At 36.0% G+C, this 19,574-nt stretch overlaps 1 protein-coding gene across 1 annotated transcript in view; it reads left to right on the top strand.

Annotated features, from left to right (window-relative positions):
- LOC121385395 (homeobox protein Hox-D11a-like) overlaps positions 1-18,853 on the top strand; it is a 34,328-nt gene extending 15,475 nt beyond the window's left edge. The window contains exon 2 of the mRNA XM_041516065.1: positions 17,521-18,853. Within this exon, the coding sequence (XP_041371999.1) occupies positions 17,521-17,864 (344 nt within the window). The 3' untranslated portion in view covers positions 17,865-18,853. The remainder of the gene's footprint in view (positions 1-17,520) is intronic.
- The last annotated feature ends 721 nt before the right edge of the window (positions 18,854-19,574 follow it).

Genomic DNA, 19,574 nt, shown 5'->3' with positions numbered 1-19,574 from the left:
AAACTTTTTTTCTCTTTTTTTTCTCCCGAGGCAACAGACATTTTGATGTGATTAACAACACTAAAGAAAAAAAGAAGTTTGTTTTGTTTAACGACACCACAAGAATACATTGATTTATAAATACTATAGGTGCTCCTTTATAGACGTTGCCTACCTGGAAATCTTGCAACTGTCCCGGGGGGGGGGGGGGGGGGGGGGGGGTAAGGTGGAGACTGATTAAAAGATATTAAAGTTTTCTGAATCCATGGGCAGGTTTGGATGTACAACTAAGGCAATAAAAGAAAGTGTGAATTACAAACAAAATATTACTCCCTAGACAGACAGACGTTTTTTTAATTAAAACAAAGTCCAATTCAATCGGTATATGACGAGCTATTTGATTGGCTAATCAGATCCATTTGCAACACTAAAACCAGCATTAACATTTCATTTCATTTCAACTTATTTTCGTGCTTATATCCAATTAAGGTTCAAGCACGCTGTCCTGGGTACACGCCTCAGCTCTGTCTGTCCAGGACAGTGGGTTAGTTGTTTGTTCGTTAGTGGTTAGTGAGCGAGAAGAGGGTGTAGTGGCCTTACACCTACCCACTGAGCCCTTAAGAACTCGCTCTGGGTTGGAGCCGGCACCGGCCTGCGAACCCTGTACCTACCAGCCTGAAGTCCGATGGCTTAACCACTGCGCCGCCGAGGCATTAACATGTTGGAAATTTTGGGGGATTCCCCAGGAGCCTATTTATATATTCATACGCTATTTCTCACTGGTTAGTTGGACGTACTTCCTTTTAAAATATCACCTTTTAAACTTTTCAAAAGCATACTGCTTCTTCCTCTAAATTTTATTACCTAAATTCTGTTTATAAACGTTTGTCTGACGTCATGTGTGTGACGCTGACGGAATGCCGAAGTAAATAATGGCAACTATGACGAATGATGAATCTTCGCTATCGAGGACCGGTTGTCGCGATAAATATTCGGAATAAGTGAATAATGCTTGACATTGTGGTTAATGAAATAATGCACTACAAAAAGACATTAGAAGCAACAGTTGTATTAGACGTGAAAACGTATCTTTTAATTATAATGATTTTATACGGCGAATTACTACTTACACAAACACATTTTTTTTGATTATTTATTTTGTTGTATGTTGTATTATCCTTTTGCGGATGTTAATGCAAGTTTTACGGTCGCAAATATCCCTTTGACTCAATTTGCGACAGTAAAACCAGCAATAATGTTCGTAAATAGTGAAATATAACAGTTATCCCCTACTTACACACTCAATATTATTTACAGTTGTTGCGAATGGACGTTATTTACTCTTCATTAAAAAGGAGAATAAAAATGATAATTTTCTGCAAATCGAATACTAGTATATAACTGGATATAGTGACTGAAATTGTTTTTGTTTAACGGGCGTGAATTTTTTTTTTTTTTTTTTTTTTTTTTTTTTTAAACAAGTCATAAAGGACCAATATCGTCAATTTTAGGGAATAAACACAATAGACTTAGTACCTTAAATGTTTTTAAGGATTTTCTATTATTTGTTTAAACTTTTGTTATTAATGAAATTGCTACAGAATTGTGAACAAAAATCTTACAAATGAACGACAAGCAGACGACCGCAAACGTGACGTTGAATGCGCGAACTGTCAACAACAAATCAAACCTCACGGAATTTCAGGCATATTGGAAATAAAGGCATTGACGATATGGATGTATGGATGTATATTGTATATGTGTGCGTGCGTCCGTGTATGCATGCATGTACGCACGTGCATACATTCCTACGCATGCACGCAAGTAAGTAGATGTGTAAATTCCTACGTACAAAAATACGAGTCGGCATTCCTCGAAGTTCTATGAACGAATCCTGTAGCCCCAGGGTGTACAGCGACAATGACATAGTTTTAATAAATTGTTGTGAACATGTATTTTATTCCTTTCATCTTTATAATCTTGCAATTCATTAATGTCAATATACATCTCCTGAGAGAACCTTCGACACAGTGGCCTAATATTTTCCGGAGTACAAAACGCTCAACCTCAGTTGAAGACAAATATTCAACATCGGATGAGTGACAAACACTACAAGGGGCTAACACAGGACATATTCTAGGGAGGGGCTCGTGTGCAAAAGGGCAGATGAACTAACTCCCTGAACATTTAATGAACATTGTAAACATATGTTAAAAAAGGAGCACTTTAAATGTGTGCATGATCCGCATTTGCACTAAATCTAAAGTTTTGTTTAACGACTCCACTAGGGCACATTGATTTATTGATCATCGGCTATTGGATGTCAAATATATGGTAATTCTTATATATAGTCTTAGAGAGGAAACTTGCCAAGGGATCTTTTATATGCACCATCCCATAGATAGGATCACTCATACCACGGTCTTTGATATACCAGTTTTGGCGCATTAGCTGGAACAAGAAATAGCCTAATGGGCCCACCGACGGGGATCGATCCCAGACCGAGCGTGCATCAAGCAAGCGCTTTACCACTGGACTACGTCCCACCCCTTGCATTAAACCTGGTTCAGACGCTCGCCTGAGGTGCTCGCGTCATAGGATCGTACCCCCCCCCCCCCCCCGTCCCAACCAGTGCACTACGACTGGTATATCACAGGCAGCAGTCACGACTTTGTCAAAACGTCCCTTTGGTTCCACTTTCTACAGAGATATGATTTTTTTTTTTTTTTATTATGGTAATGGTTTTGTTACTCAGATTAGACATCAAACAGCCGAAATTTAACAAATATAGGGGGTGGGGGGGGTATTCTTTTGAAATATTCTAGACAATATGTCACATTTAAATATAGTGGTCCGAATATACGAAGCCTGTTTGTCTTAAACGCGTGTGTTTAAGCATTGTAAACTTATATAGTAACACACGTGTATGAAATAAACAGACTTTGTACATTCGACCCATGATGTATTAAATATCCACTGGTTAACACAGTGTTAAAGAGTCACTGAACAAACATTACTTTCTCTGGGAAAGTGCAGAAAGACTGACAGATATTTTATCAAAGTCTCACCGTATGCACACAATAATAAAACGCAATTTAAAACACAGTATAAAAATACATAAGCCATTCCTTATAGGAACTATGACAGACTATCAGCTATTAGCAAATGTCTGACGTTAAATAGCCATTGATTAATTAATCAGTGTGCCACGGAGGTGTCGCTAATCAAAAATAAACTTTAAAACTGATTTTTAAAACGAGTTTTGATTGTAGTGATGCTCTTGTCATTAAAATTAGATACTAAATAGCCTAAACTTTAAAACTGATTTTTAAAACGAGTTTTGATTGTAGTGATGCTCTTGTCATTAAAATTAGACACTAAATAGCCTAAACTTTAAAACTGATTTTTAAAACGAGTTTTGATTGTAGTGATGCTCTTGTCATTAAAATTAGATACTAAATAGCCTAAACTTTAAAACTGATTTTTAAAACGAGTTTTGATTGTAGTGATGCTCTTGTCATTAAAATTAGACACTAAATAGCCTAAACTTTAAAACTGATTTTTAAAACGAGTTTTGATTGTAGTGATGCTCTTGTCATTAAAATTAGACACTAAATAGCCTAAACTTTAAAACTGATTTTTAAAACGAGTTTTGATTGTAGTGATGCTCTTGTCATTAAAATTAGATACTAAATAGCCTAAACTTTAAAACTGATTTTTAAAACGAGTTTTGATTGTAGTGATGCTCTTGTCATTAAAATTAGACACTAAATAGCCTAAACTTTAAAACTGATTTTTAAAACGAGTTTTGATTGTAGTGATGCTCTTGTCATTAAAATTAGACACTAAATAGCCTAAACTTTAAAACTGATTTTTAAAACGAGTTTTGATTGTAGTGATGCTCTTGTCATTAAAATTAGATACTAAATAGCCTAAACTTTAAAACTGATTTTTAAAACGAGTTTTGATTGTAGTGATGCTCTTGTCATTAAAATTAGACACTAAATAGCCTAAACTTTAAAACTGATTTTTAAAACGAGTTTTGATTGTAGTGATGCTCTTGTCATTAAAATTAGATACTAAATAGCCTAAACTTTAAAACTGATTTTTAAAACGAGTTTTGATTGTAGTGATGCTCTTGTCATTAAAATTAGACACTAAATAGCCTAAACTTTAAAACTGATTTTTAAAACGAGTTTTGATTGTAGTGATGCTCTTGTCATTAAAATTAGACACTAAATAGCCTAAACTTTAAAACTGATTTTTAAAACGAGTTTTGATTGTAGTGATGCTCTTGTCATTAAAATTAGACACTAAATAGCCTAAACTTTAAAACTGATTTTTAAAACGAGTTTTGATTGTAGTGATGCTCTTGTCATTAAAATTAGACACTAAATAGCCTAAACTTTAAAACTGATTTTTAAAACGAGTTTTGATTGTAGTGATGCTCTTGTCATTAAAATTAGATACTAAATAGCCTAAACTTTAAAACTGATTTTTAAAACGAGTTTTGATTGTAGTGATGCTCTTGTCATTAAAATTAGACACTAAATAGCCTAAACTTTAAAACTGATTTTTAAAACGAGTTTTGATTGTAGTGATGCTCTTGTCATTAAAATTAGACACTAAATAGCCTAAACTTTAAAACTGATTTTTAAAACGAGTTTTGATTGTAGTGATGCTCTTGTCATTAAAATTAGATACTAAATAGCCTAAACTTTAAAACTGATTTTTAAAACGAGTTTTGATTGTAGTGATGCTCTTGTCATTAAAATTAGACACTAAATAGCCTAAACTTTAAAACTGATTTTTAAAACGAGTTTTGATTGTAGTGATGCTCTTGTCATTAAAATTAGATACTAAATAGCCTAAACTTTAAAACTGATTTTTAAAACGAGTTTTGATTGTAGTGATGCTCTTGTCATTAAAATTAGACACTAAATAGCCTAAACTTTAAAACTGATTTTTAAAACGAGTTTTGATTGTAGTGATGCTCTTGTCATTAAAATTAGACACTAAATAGCCTAAACTTTAAAACTGATTTTTAAAACGAGTTTTGATTGTAGTGATGCTCTTGTCATTAAAATTAGACACTAAATAGCCTAAACTTTAAAACTGATTTTTAAAACGAGTTTTGATTGTAGTGATGCTCTTGTCATTAAAATTAGACACTAAATAGCCTAAACTTTAAAACTGATTTTTAAAACGAGTTTTGATTGTAGTGATGCTCTTGTCATTAAAATTAGACACTAAATAGCCTAAACTTTAAAACTGATTTTTAAAACGAGTTTTGATTGTAGTGATGCTCTTGTCATTAAAATTAGACACTAAATAGCCTAAACTTTAAAACTGATTTTTAAAACGAGTTTTGATTGTAGTGATGCTCTTGTCATTAAAATTAGACACTAAATAGCCTAAAGTTGTAAATGTGCCGAGGAGTCGTTTTGAAGAAGGAAGGAAATGTTTTATTTAACGACGCACTCAACACATTTTATTTACGGTTACATGGCGTCAGACATGTGGTTAAGGACCACACAGATATTGAGGGAGGAAACCCGCTGTCGCCACTTCATGGGATACTCTTTTCGATTAGCAGCAAGGGATCTTCTATATGCACCATCCTATTGACAGGATAGCACATACCACGGCCTTTGATGTGCCAGTCGTGGTGCTCCGGCTGGAGCGAGAAATAGCCCAATGGACTTACTGACAGTGATCGATTTCAAAAGGACCGCATGTCAAGCGAGCGTTTTACCACTGGGCTACGTCTCGCCCCGACGTTTTGAAAAGTCGCTGAACTAATTCCTTTATATTCGGACAAAAGTAGTCAGTTTGGCATTTTCAGGTTTCTTTTCTAATGTTATAGACCAAGCATCTCATGTTTTCATATATTTGGAATAGCCGCCGGTTAACAGTATTCCTAGGTCTCGTCAACCAGACATTCTTTTGGGGTTTCCATTTGTCTGCAGTCGTAGACATTAGCCTCGAGAAAATATTCTGTCTTGTTTGGTATCGTCATAAACGATTAAACTGTTCATAATTAGACAGCAGCGGATTAACTAGACCAGGAGCGGATCCACAGGGGTCAAAGTGCGTTCACCGCTAATATACATCTTTCAGCCAATAAATTTACGACTGATTTTAAATGGTAAAAGTGTTTCTAAGTGAAGAAGACAATAAAGAAATAATGTTTCGTGTACATAAATCTATAAATGAAACAAAATGTTTTCCTTAAGTAGTAAATAATGTATGGACGGTTTTATATAGCCAATCCCAAACGCATGAGGACTGCCATTCTATAGATGCCAAAAACACGGGCACGGGATTGTATAGAATAATAACTCAATCAAGGAACTATATTTTTAGTGTAAAGTACCTTTAACAGACAGAATGAGAGACGGAGAGAGAGAGAGAGAGAGAGAGAGAGAGAGAGAGAGAGAGAGAGAGAGAGAGAGAGAGAGAGAGAGAGAGAGAGAGAGAGAGAGAGAGGGAGGGGGGAGAGAGAGAGAGAGAGAGAGAGGAGAGAGAGAGAGAGAGAGAGAGAGAGAGAGAGAGAGAGAGAGAGAGAGAGATGGACAGATGTGGACAGAGAAAGAGTGAGATACACAGGAGGGGGGGGGGGTGGCGTGGAGAGACAGGCAGGCAGGGCTACACAGAAAGAAGCGAACGGGGGAGAAACAGAAAGTAAAGGACGAAAGGTTGACCAATTCGTAAATACCGTGGTATGTACTGTTCTGTCTATGGGAAAGTGCATATAAAAGATTCCCATATGTCGTGATACAGAGTACCCATTTAATCATATTTCTCTATACAACAATTAACTTAATACCATCCTTATTGGTTTTTGGGTGGAGTTTTTGAGTGTTCTTTTGTGTTGTTTGTGGTTTTAGAGGGTTTTTTAACCGTGACAGCTAATTGCGAGGTGAGACCCAAAGATTCATCTGTACTAGTTTGCACCAGTAGGCGGCGGTTCCACACTAGCCTGGGGACTAGAGAACTTAAGAGATAGTGGACACGGTTGATTGAACAGACCGTGAACGTAGAAAGTCACCCGGGGTGAGATATTTTCTCCTTAGTTCAAAGGATTTGTATTTCAATCAAACGACTCATTTTTTCTCGAAATGGAAAACGCCTTCGCGATGAGGAATTCTGATATTTTTATACACTAAGACAAATTTCGTTTTTAGCAATTTGGTAAATATGCTTAAATAAAAGGGTCGGTTGAGTGCTCGCTTGAGGTGCTTTGTTGCAGGATCGAACCATCTCGGTGAATTCATTCAACTGGTTGTTTTTTCTCGTCTCAAACAGTACATCACAACTGGCCAAAGGCCGTGGTATGTGTTATCCTGTCTGTGTGAAGCTGCATATAAAAAATCCCTTGCTGCATTAGAAACAAAATGTAGCGGTTTCCTTTGATGACTACGAGTCAGAATTACCAAATGTTTGAGCCGATGATTAATTGATTACTGTCCTCTAGTGGTGTCGTTAAACAAAAACAAACTTTAAATATAAGGAAACTCGTGACTTTCAGAGAAATTTTATTCTGTGGATATTTAATTGATGCATGATTTGTCAAAAATAAATAACAGAGTATTTTCAATACACAATGACATGCGTAACTGCCAAGTCTTGTTCGGTATTCGGTCTGAAAATGGTATTCGAATATTCGATTGAAATGACAAGCGAATATTCGAATAATAACTAAACAATAACTGACTCAACAAACTAACGAGTATTTTTTTAAAGATTGAATTGTGTAATGAACTTTTAATAGCACCTCCAAAAGCCAATTACGACAACAACAACAACAAAAAAAATAAAAATAATAATAATTGTAAATAAAAAGCATACTGTAATAGTGACTTGTAGATAACCTAGCTATATGTTTTGATTTCTCGTCTGGTGTTGCTGAATTACCAGTATCAAATTGTGGAAAACACTAAAACGGCGTGACCAAAACCAAATCTGCTCAGATTTAAGACGCGTCTTCAGCTGCCGACTGAACGGAATCTAGTAGGATTGATTTAACTCAGACACGTCACAGTATGTAACAAGAGGAAAATACGAATAAATAGGGTGGAGAGAGAGAGAGAGAGAGAGAGAGAGAGAGAGAGAGAGAGAGAGAGAGAGAGAGAGAGAGAGACACAGAGAGAGACAGAGACAGAGAGAGACACAGACACAGAGAGAGACAGACAGACAGACATAGAGAGTGGGGGTGGGAGAGAGACAGATGTGGGACAGACAAAGAGTGAGATACACAGTAGGGTGGAGAGAGAGAGAGAGAGAGAGAGAGAGAGAGAGAGAGAGAGAGAGAGAGAGAGAGGAAGAGAGATGACACACATCAACACAGAACATCTATAGTTGACAATAAACGCAGAATACGTAATCAAAACAGCTAGAAAGTGAGAAAGAGAAACATAAGGTAGACCAGTGGTAAAGCGCTCGTCTGATGCGCGGTCGGTCTGAGATCCATCCCCGTCGGTGGGCCCATTTGGGCAAGTTCTCGTTTTAGCCAGTGCACCACAACTGACGTATCATAGGACGTGATGTGTGCAATCCTGTCCTGCCCCCCCCCCCCCCCCACACACACACACAAAACCCCACAAACAAACAAACAAAGCAACAACAAACACGAAACAAAACAAAAACAAAAGCAACACAAATAGGAGCGCGTACGTCTATGATAAACACATGGCTGAGGAATATAATACCTAAACATTTGTCACTTCACACATTCACATTTTATGTTTCATCGTCACCATTTCATTGTCGTCATCATCACCATAATCATCTTCATCATTTTGTAAATAATTGTTTCAAAGATAAAAGTGGCTTGTTTTTCAACAGGCGTTCTCAAAACATAAATAGACCCGACCCATTGTTAGCTTAGAGAAAATAAATATAAATTAATATTTTCCACCGCTCTTTGCCTTCTTTAAAAGGGGGGAAAAAAAACACCTATAAACATATATGCACAAAAAATGTTGAACTACGTTTTCTAAAATATAGCCCACGGGAAGGCAATATTTAAATTCTTTCATTTGTCTTGGCTTTTTCTTTGAAGTTCATTTCTGATGGTACTTTTTACCAGATTAAAGAAACCTGCAATCTGTGTTTCTGATCACCAACATTTCCTCTTGTCCCCTGGGCATATATTTTGTAGAAACAGCTATTAACGGTGTTATCATATATAGGTCATCAATTGTATATTCATTTTGTGAAGGGCCGTCTAAATACTAAGTACGTTTATTGTCGGTTTTCATAGAATTAACTAGGTGGCTTAAATATATTATTAGGTCTATTTAAGTACTTTATGACTACTTGTCACTTTAATAGTATGTTCTGTAAACGTTATATCGTTTTATATAAGCAATAATATGTTAATAATTGTTAATATTGTTTGATTTAAAACATATTATATACATATATATAAATTATTTGGCACAAGTTATCCAACTTACGAGGCCCTCTTCTAAATACAAACATTAGATTGTACAATAATGGCGGCTGCAATTTTCGATAAATAAACTGAAAGGACAGAAAAGGAAAAGAAAAGACATATAAGTAATCGATGGTTTAACAGTATTCATTATTAACATGTTATCTTCTCAGACAGTAATAACAATATAATAGCAAAGTAACAACAAATAAATAAATGATTCCGTACCACGATATAACGTTTTCTCAGTCAAATCGTTGTGTCTGTTTAATGTAACGTGTCTCGACCGTTAAAATCAGTTGAAGATTAATTGGTTCAAAACTGTTTAGCGATGTTAAAATAATTTGTCTTTGCTTGTTATATAACTCACATTCAAAGAAATAATGATGAGTGCTTTCAAAGTAAAGAGAGAGAGAGAGAGAGAGGGTAGAGAGAGAGACAGAGAGAGAGAGACAGAGAGAGAGAGAGAGAGAGAGAGAGAGAGAGAGAGAGAGAGAGAGAGAGAGAGAGAGAGAGAGAAATTTCGAGAGTTCTTATTGTAACCTTGTAAAAATAGTAATAATCAAACTAGTGTTAGGTCGTAGCTATTAATATTCTACAATATATTGATTAACTAATTAATATTATACAACATTTCAAATCAGCCAATGGGTCATGGTTATAAACAGTCACTGGTCTATAACTGTAACCAGTGGGTCATGGTTATAAACTGTTACTGGTCTATATCTGTAACCAGTGGGTCATAGTTATAAACAGCTACTGGTCTATACCTGTAACCAGTGGGTCATGGTTATAAACAGTTACTGGTATATAGCTGTAACCAGTTGGTCATAGTTATAAACAGTTACTGGTCTATAAATGTAACCAGTGGCTCGTAGTTGTAAACAGTCAGTGGTCTATAATTGTAACCAATAGGGTATAGTAATAGACCAGCTGGGTTGGTTTTAATCAGATTCATTCCCGGGCTGGAAAAGTAATATTTACGGTTCCTAGAACGTGAATATTCATGGTGGTACGATCGTTAAAACGTATTAAACGACTGCGCCGGATTAAATGGCGACGAAACTAAATTGTATATGTGTATATAGGCCTACTGACGAATCCTACATTTTTGGGTGCATTCGTCCTCGTATTTGCTCAGTTTCTTTATAACTACAATGTACTAATAAAATGAGAGTAAAAGTCACGATTCAAACTAGATATTATTACTGTTATTGTTGTAAACAATTATTTACTTTGTTTTATTTTAAAATGTTATTAGTAGTAGTAGTAGTAACATATATATATATATATATATATATATATATATATATATATATATATATATATATATATATATACATCTGCACTAGCCTTAAATATACTCTCTTTTTTACATCTAAATAGGCCTTTCATATATAGAAGTCCTGTATGAATTATATTTATCTTTGAGATAACGTTTTAGTAGCAACATGGTATGATGGTTATTCTTCAGTGTTCTTTATTTCTATGGATATCTACATCTGTCTCTTTCTCCCTCTCTTCCTATTTGTCTGTATATATTTTTATCTTCCTCTTTATCTGTCTGTCTGCATCTGCCTATCTCTATATATGTGGTGTCTCTATTTATATCTAATCTCTCTCTCTCTCACTCTCTCTCTCTCTCTCTCTCTCTCTCTCTCTCTCTCTCTCTCTCTCTCTCTCTCTCTCTCTCTCTCACTCATTCTCTCTCTTCTCTCCGTCCCCCACCCCCACCCCCATCCCCATCCCACGTCTGCTTATTGTGTGTATCTATTACATATCTGTTTCGTACGGTTCTGTACCCACAGCTATACTGGCTTTGCCAACAAATACATTTGGAAACCTGGTACTGGTATCAGCGAATTTCTATACTGAGAGTGCTAATGTCTTTGTCACCGGCCTCGGTGGTGGCGTGGTTAAACCATCAGGCATAAGGCTGGTAGGTACAGGGTTCGCAGCCCGGTACCGGCTCCCATCCAGAGCGAGTTTTAACGACTCAATGAGTAGGTGTAAGACCACTGCACTCTCTTCTCTCTCACTAACAACTAGGTGTGTGTGTGTGTGTGTGTGTGTTGTGTGTGTGTGTGTGTGTGTGTGTGTGTGTGTGTCCAGGACAGCATGCTTGAACCTTAATTGGATTTAAGCACGAAAATACGTTGAAATGAAATGTCTGTGTTCAGGTTGCACTGCACCGAATCAGACCTAAGGGTATATGATTTATGTTTTCGGGTGATCGATATGTTTGTGCTAATACTAAAATACTATCTATCCCTTTTCCTTGAACAAAATTACTAAAAAATATATATAATTTATACATTCAACAATTGATCTTCGATGCCATATACCTGTAAATAAAAAGTGTTGAGTGCGTCGTTAAATAAAACATTTCCTTCAACAATTGATCTTTGGGAAAGCAGAAATTCGAAATTGTAAACGAAATTTCACCTTTTAAAAAAGCAGTAGCACCGGGGGATATTCATTCATGCGGAACTCGAAAAGAAAATGTTTTACATACCAGATTATGACATGTCTATCAGTGTCGTAGCTAGCGTGGGGACAAGGGGTAAAAAAAATCCGGAAAGCATTAAAGAAACTTAAAGATAATTCTCTTCTTAACTGTTTAAGGAGTTTTAGACTATTAACTACTCAGTTGCCCCCACCCCACCCCCCAATCCTAGCTACGTCCTGTCTATAGTAATTTAAATGCAGACCGATATCGCTGTGGTCTTACTATGGATCCCTCGTGTAATTGTGGACATTGATTTGAAAGCACTCATCATTATTTCTTTGAATGTTAATTTTATAAGGAGCAAAGAACACGTTATCTCATCGTGCGCAAACATTTATTTGTTGTTACTTTTACTATCGTTATTACTTACTAGTTGTGCTTTTTGAGAAGACACAATGTTAATCATGAATACTGTTAAACCATCGATTACTTCTGTTTCTTCTCCTTTTCTGTTCTGTCAATTTATTCAGTAGTTTTTCACTAACGTTTACTTTTATTTATTTATAAATATATATATATATATATATATATATATATATATATATATATATATATATATATTGCATCTAAAAATATAATTTTTCTGTTAATTGCAAAATATTCTTAAATTTATTTTTACGCCAAGCCAAACTGAAACTACTTACAAACAAACAAACATTGAAAATGAAAGCGGGTACGAGACATAAACGATTAAATTAAATAAATTTACAAATGCAGTCAAGATTGCATCTTTAATAAATACGGGCAGCACTATACATATCAGAAACATTTCGCACCAAATCTGATGTCGCGGACTACCGAGTTATAGTAGGATTCTCTGCTGAGCTTTTTACACCAGCTGACGGTCGTTTGCTAACTTCTCGGTGGTCAACAATAAAATATTTATCTCAAATCCCGTCGCTTTTTTGACTTGTGACTAAGGATATCCCACCCGAGTTGAACGTTATCGGTAACCGGACACCGCCATTTTGAATATAATCACATCCAGGAGCAGATAATTGAGACGGCGATAAATCGACCGGAGCTACACGGTCGTTAAGATGTATTTTTCAACGTCTCAAGCGGCCCGCCGTGGCTTGCGCATAGATCACCTCGGCGTAACGTTAGATGACGGGGCTTTTCTCAAGAATTTGATGCGATGAAATATTGAATTATACATTAAGTCGCATTCTTTATACTTCGCCGTGTGGGTCGTAATAAAAAAGGGGGAAGGCTTGAAAAGATTTTGTAAAGAAGATACTTGATACGGAAACACTGATGTGTATAAACGAACATATTTCTTTTTTCTTTTATACGTTTTGTGACAACTGTAAGCGATATGTGCATACTGCGTTACGTTTGTTTTTTATTTGCCATTAATTCAGTTTTGCTTGTAACTGCATTAAAATTTTACAAAAATATATTGGGATATTTACATTGTTGGGACGAAACAAACATTTATAGACATATTCTATTTATTTATTTATTTATTATACTATTTAATTTCCATTTAAAAACAAAATCCTCATGCATCTTAATGTTTCCAGTACTTCATCTATCTTGAAACGTAAATAGAAGTTTTATTCATTTTATATATTTTTAAAGTCCCAAAGCACATGACAATGATGCCTTTGACACTCAGACACACACACACACACACCACCTCCCCACCCTTATCTCCGTCTTGTACGCTTGTGTACAAAATAAACCAGCATTAATGTTTTTTTAATTGTTTTGGAATTACAAGTGGTTACAATAATACAAGTATTACAAGAAAATAACATTATTGTATTAACATCATTGTGTATTAACATCATTGTGTATTAACATCATTGTGTATTAGGACGGGATTTAGCTCAGTCGGTTGAGTGCTCGCTTGAGGTGCTTGCATCGCAGGATCGAGCCACCTCGGTGGATCCATTTAACTTACTGGGTTTTTCCAACCAGTGCATCACAACTGGACAAAGGCCATGGTGTGTGCTTTCCTGTCTGTTTGGAAAGTGCATATAAAAGATCCCTTGCTGCATTAGGAAAAATGTGGCTGGTTTACTCTGATGACTATGAGTCATAATTACCACATTGTTTGACATCCAATAGCCGATGATTAATTAATCAATGTGCTCTAGTGGTGTCGTTAAACAAAACAAAGAAACATCTTATTGTGTATTAAAAACTGTCTTCGACATCGTTTTCACTGTCACAGATATAGGTTAAGTTCAACCTTTAAATGATCATGGCAGGGCGAGTTGTAGCCCAGTGGTAAAGCGTTTAGGATTGATTCCCGTCGGTGGGCCCATTAGGCTATTTTTCGCTGTAGCCATTGCACCACGACTGGTATACCAAAGGTTGTGTACTATCCTGTCTGTGGGACGGTGCATATAAAAGATCCCCTGCTACTAATAAGAAAAATTAGATGGGTTTCCTCTTTAATACTATATGTCAAAAATTACCAAATATTTGACATCCAGTAGCTGATGATTAATAAATCAATGTGCTGTAGTGGTGTCGTTAAATAAAACTTCGAATTTTATTTTGCTTGTCCTTATGTTTACATAAGCTTAAGACATGGGCGGATCCAGGGGGGGGGGGGGGGGGACCAGGGGGACGCGTCCCCCCCAAAAATTGTTCAAGTGCCCTCAAAATGTCCAAGTGCCCTTTTTGTTTGTAGAATTTTTTTTTTTTTAAGTAAACAATAATTATATTGTAGATAAATGAAATCAAGATTTTCGTGTACATGCGCAAGCTTGCAGATATGTCTGTGTTATTGAGTCTCAATGGGGCCCCATTGAGGTTCTAACGCGAGTGACGCCAATTTACTTCATTATTGCTAGTATATTATGACGTAGAACTGTAGGAATTCATATTAATTGTAAATATCAAAACTTGTAGTAAGGTGCCCTTTTGACGAGTCAATGTGCCCTTCTTTTTTGGTCCCCCCCCCCCCCCCCCCCCCCTAAAAATATTTCCTGGATCCGCCCATGTTAAGATGGAACTTTACCAACGTCAGAATTTATGACAACGCTACGTTGTCATAAATAACTTTTAAAAGTGTTTCTTAGTAGGGTCGTAGGCTCTAATTTGTAAACCATGCAAAAATATTAAGTGATACGTTATCAACCCTTTGGCAGTACTGCTAATATGAATAAACGTTGGTATCCAGATTCGGGCATTGGTGCTTAATTGGGCAAAAGCAGCCTGCTCACTTACACAAATAAGCCCGTAGCCTGTGGTTGGAAGATGTCAAATATGGGGAGGGCGTGGTTATATTAACTGGCATGTTACCAGGGAAGGGAGGGGTATCGCATGATGTGGCCAACTCATTTGAGGTAAGTCGGCACCACACTCCATCATTTTTCAAACGCCAATGAATCATTGATTGATTTAAAACATATTTTATTGTACAAAGAACAAAATAATACACACAATATACACACTATGTTACATAACTGTAGTTTTAAACTACATTTAAACATTATTCATTTCTAATTTGAACAGTTAAAAAGTTAAAGTTTGTTTTGTTTAATGACATTACTAGAGCACATTGATTTTATTTATCATCGGCTATTGGATATCAAGCATTTGGTAATTTTGACAAATATTCTTAGAGAGGAAACCCGCTACATTTTCCCATTACTATAACAAGGGATATTTTATATGCGCCATCCCATAGATAGGATAACACATACTACTGTCTTTGATATACGAGTCGTGGTGCACTTCAGAAATAACTATAACTCAGGCGTGTGTCCAGAAGAGCGTGCGTGAACCATAATTGGATATAATCACAAACATAGATTGAAATGAAAGTTATGACATATTTGACGTCTCATTGTAATATACTAAGTATCATAACTGTCAGTCATTCAACTAACGCAGACTTCCATTCACAATCACAAAACGTGGCGCATTTATACTTTCACGAGTCGGTTGCAAAATATAAAAATAAAGATCAACAAAGCTTAACGGAGAATTTTATATCTTTGTCCTTTCATGTTGGGCTAGATCACTCTTTATGGCCTCAAACTTAATTTATTTACTCCGGTATCATTATAGACCGCCCGCCGGTTGTACGTCTAGTCGGTACGGAGAAAAAAGCGCAGCAAAATACTGGCGTCTGTCCATCTTAGGCGCAGCGTTCTGTTATATTTTATTGTTGTATGTCAATTGCCGTCGCCAAGTTTCGCTGAGTTTATTACGACTTCTTCAGTCTTTGATCTTCTGTTCACACCAAGGGAGGCAACTAATAAAAATGGCCGAGAGTTTGTTCTAGAGTTCGAGGTTACTTTCTCGTTGGTTTGAGAGTAAACAACTGACCAATAAACGTGTTCGTTTTTTATCATTCAGAGATAATTTTGTAGTTTTGGTTGAAGGAGTGAAATGTGAAAAATCACAATTTTGATGGCTTATTCAGTTGGCTTCTGTATGGCACTAAAACAATTCATTAAACTTGTTTTATTGTGCCCAATAAAATTGTTGTATTATGTCGTTTAATTAGCTAATTGCTTGGGCGTGTTTTCTTGTTTTGCGACATGAATATTTTAACTATTTTGTAGCATAATGATAGTTTGGGTACAAAGAGTAAATGTTTTGCAACTAATCACGCATAATAACAATTTTAAAAATACAAAACATATTTATACACACGTGTGTGTGTGTGTGTGTGTGTGTGTGTGTGTGTGTGTGTGTGTGTGTGTGTGTGTGTGTGTTTCGTTCTAAAATAACCCGGATCAATTAAATTTTTGAGTTATTAATTAACTTAATTATTATAACCAGAGTTCGAATGCTGTTTAATTTAGTCAGTCAGTTAGTTAGTTAGTTAGTTAGTTTAGTTAGTTAGTTAGTTAGTTAGTTAGTTAGTTAGTTAGTTAGTTAGTTAGTTAGTTAGTTAGTTAGTTAGTTAGTTTAGTTAGTTAATTGATGTATTTATTCAGTTATTTAGTTAGTTAGTTTTTTATTTAGTTAGTTTATTTATTTATTCAGTTTATTTATTTATTTATTTATTTATTTATCTATATATCTAATTACTTACTTCTACTTACTTATTTAATAATTTATTTTACTTACTTCCTGATTTTATTTATTTATCATAGTTGTAAGTAACACCTATTTAAGGTCCTAGCGCTTGTAGTAATAGAAAAACAAAGCTAATACGTCACATAGTAATTGATTTTGATCGTGTGTTTTTTATTGGATTGTATGGCAGAGGTGATCTGGTCATCACCTAGGAGCAGTCAATCGTATGTCTTTAAATTGTTATCACACGTATGTGTGTTATTAGTATGAGTTATCACAAATAACGAATGATGTTCTCACCAACGGGTGTGTAAGAAACTTCGTTAATTACACTCGTTCTAGCCATAGCAATACCATCTGGAATATCCAAGTCTGTGGTATGTGCTATCCTGTCTGATATGGTGCATATAAAAGATCCCCTATCTACTAATGGGAAAACATGTAGCGGGTTTCCTCTCTAAGACCATACCGATATGTCAAAATTACCAAATGGTTGACATCCAATAGCCGATGATTAATACATCAATGTGCTCTAGTAGTGTCGTTAAACAAAACAAACTTCCATTTTTTTTTAATTACATGTTTTTATGTTTATTTCCAGACATGCAACAAGCCATACATCTGCCTTCCACATCACTTGCTCCTACGACGGTGACTCTTCGCAAAAGGAGGCGGCCATATTCAAAATTTCAGATCGCGGAGCTGGAACGTGAATATTCAACGTCGACGTATATTTCAAAATCGCGCAGATGGGAACTGTCGCAACTGATCAATTTATCAGAACGTCAAATAAAAATATGGTTTCAAAATCGCCGAATAAAAGCAAAGAAAATTCAAAAGAGGGAGGACTTGAACGCCATAACCCCTCTCCAGGAGTTGAACTCTGTGAACCAACTACAACCGCACGAGCATGACGTGCTAGAGGAGGCGGGGTTGACGTCATGAAGTTTATGACGTCACAGAACGTGAGGGTTTACATTTTCTCTCCCCAGACTCGGGTATGATCACCTTTGCATCGTTCAAGCTTTAACACTGAATGCATTTCCATCGTTAAATCTGCTTTTGATAATGACATAAAGACGATTTAGTGTAATGACGCCGGAAGTGGAATCGTGTGCGATTGTCGTAAAGTAGGTGGATACACCGGAAGTAACTTATCTGATGCTCGGCATTAGTGTTTGTGCTGAGTCTCTTTCTCCGGGCGTTGAAAGAACCGTCTAGGCGTTACAATATTAATGTTATTTTCAAAGGCGTCGAAGGAACCAGCTAGGCGCTTTAATAATGCTATTTTCACCAGACGTTGAAGGAACCGTCTAGGCGATACAATATTAATGTTATTTTCAATGCTATTTTCACCAGACGTTGAAGGAACCGTCTAGGCGATACAATATTAACGTTTTGGGTTTTTTCATCAGACATTGAAGGAATCGTCTAAGCGATACAATATTAACGCGCCTTCATCAAGAGTCAGTAGAACCATCTAGGCGTCACATTATTAAATAGCTTTCGCCAAGCGTCGAAGGAACCATCTAGACGTCACATTATTAACTTTCACCAACCGTCGAGGGAACCACCTAGGCGTCACATTATTAAATAGCTTTCACCGACCGTCGAAGGAATCATCTAGGCGCTACAAATAGTAACGATCACATCCTGTGCTAATAAACGTTTTAGTTTTAGGCATAATAATGAAATATTGACCTCATGTCGGTTTAAAGGAGCCTTGACCTTTTTTAACACTGTGGGTTTTTTGTGGGGGGGGGGGGAGGTGGGTGTTTGTTTGGGGGTTTTTGTCTAAAGTTTAGTTTCTTGTTTGAAATGGTAAACAAAATTGTATCTAGTCATTATACTATCTTCAGGGCCGTACCCTGATCAAAATCCTAGGGTCACTACTTTTTATGAACAAATGAAACACTATACAAATTAAACCCTGAGATGTGCTGAGTTAAAAAAAAAAAAGTGACATTCTCAGGGGGGAACGGCCCTGATCTTATCAGGAAACAAATAAATGCCTGAACACGGGATCATTCGAAGTGGTGTTAGGATCTGTTGCTGGTGCACCAAGCGATCACTTTTCGATTCCACCATCGGTTAGAAGTGTATGAACATAAGGATTTGAATTATAAGCACCATGCACCTATACTTCTAAAACCACGATGTTATCAGTCAAATCAAGATTTTACTACCGAATGTCTAAATATAGTCTAGTATGGCCGCAGCTAGCGAGGGGGAGGGGGCAAGGGGGCAGGGTTGGGGTTTCTTTATGGGGGGATCATTCCGGTAAAAATAATAGAAATTTAAAGAAAATCCTCTTCTTAACAGTTTGAGGAGTTTTAGGTATGCTCGTTCATTCCAAAAATGCATATGCACACACCCCCTTCCCCTCTCCCCCATCTAAAAAAAAAAAATAATAATAATAAAATTAAATTAAATTAAATAAAAACTTAGCTACGGCCTTGTTTAAGCACTTATAGTTCGTCCTATCCTCCTACAAAAAAACATTTGTAAATAATTTCAGTTTGGTTTGACGTAAGAAAAAACAGTAAAAGTGTTTCAGAAAGAAAAAAAATATATATATATATTTTTGTGTGTAATTTAGAAAATAATCGGCTCAGAAATAAATAACTTGTAGTAAAATCTATAGCATTAAAAAAG

This window comes from Gigantopelta aegis, chromosome 11 (genome assembly GCF_016097555.1).
Source record: "Gigantopelta aegis isolate Gae_Host chromosome 11, Gae_host_genome, whole genome shotgun sequence".
NCBI lineage: Eukaryota > Metazoa > Mollusca > Gastropoda > Neomphalida > Peltospiridae > Gigantopelta > Gigantopelta aegis.
This window is presented reverse-complemented; position numbering and strand designations above follow the sequence as displayed.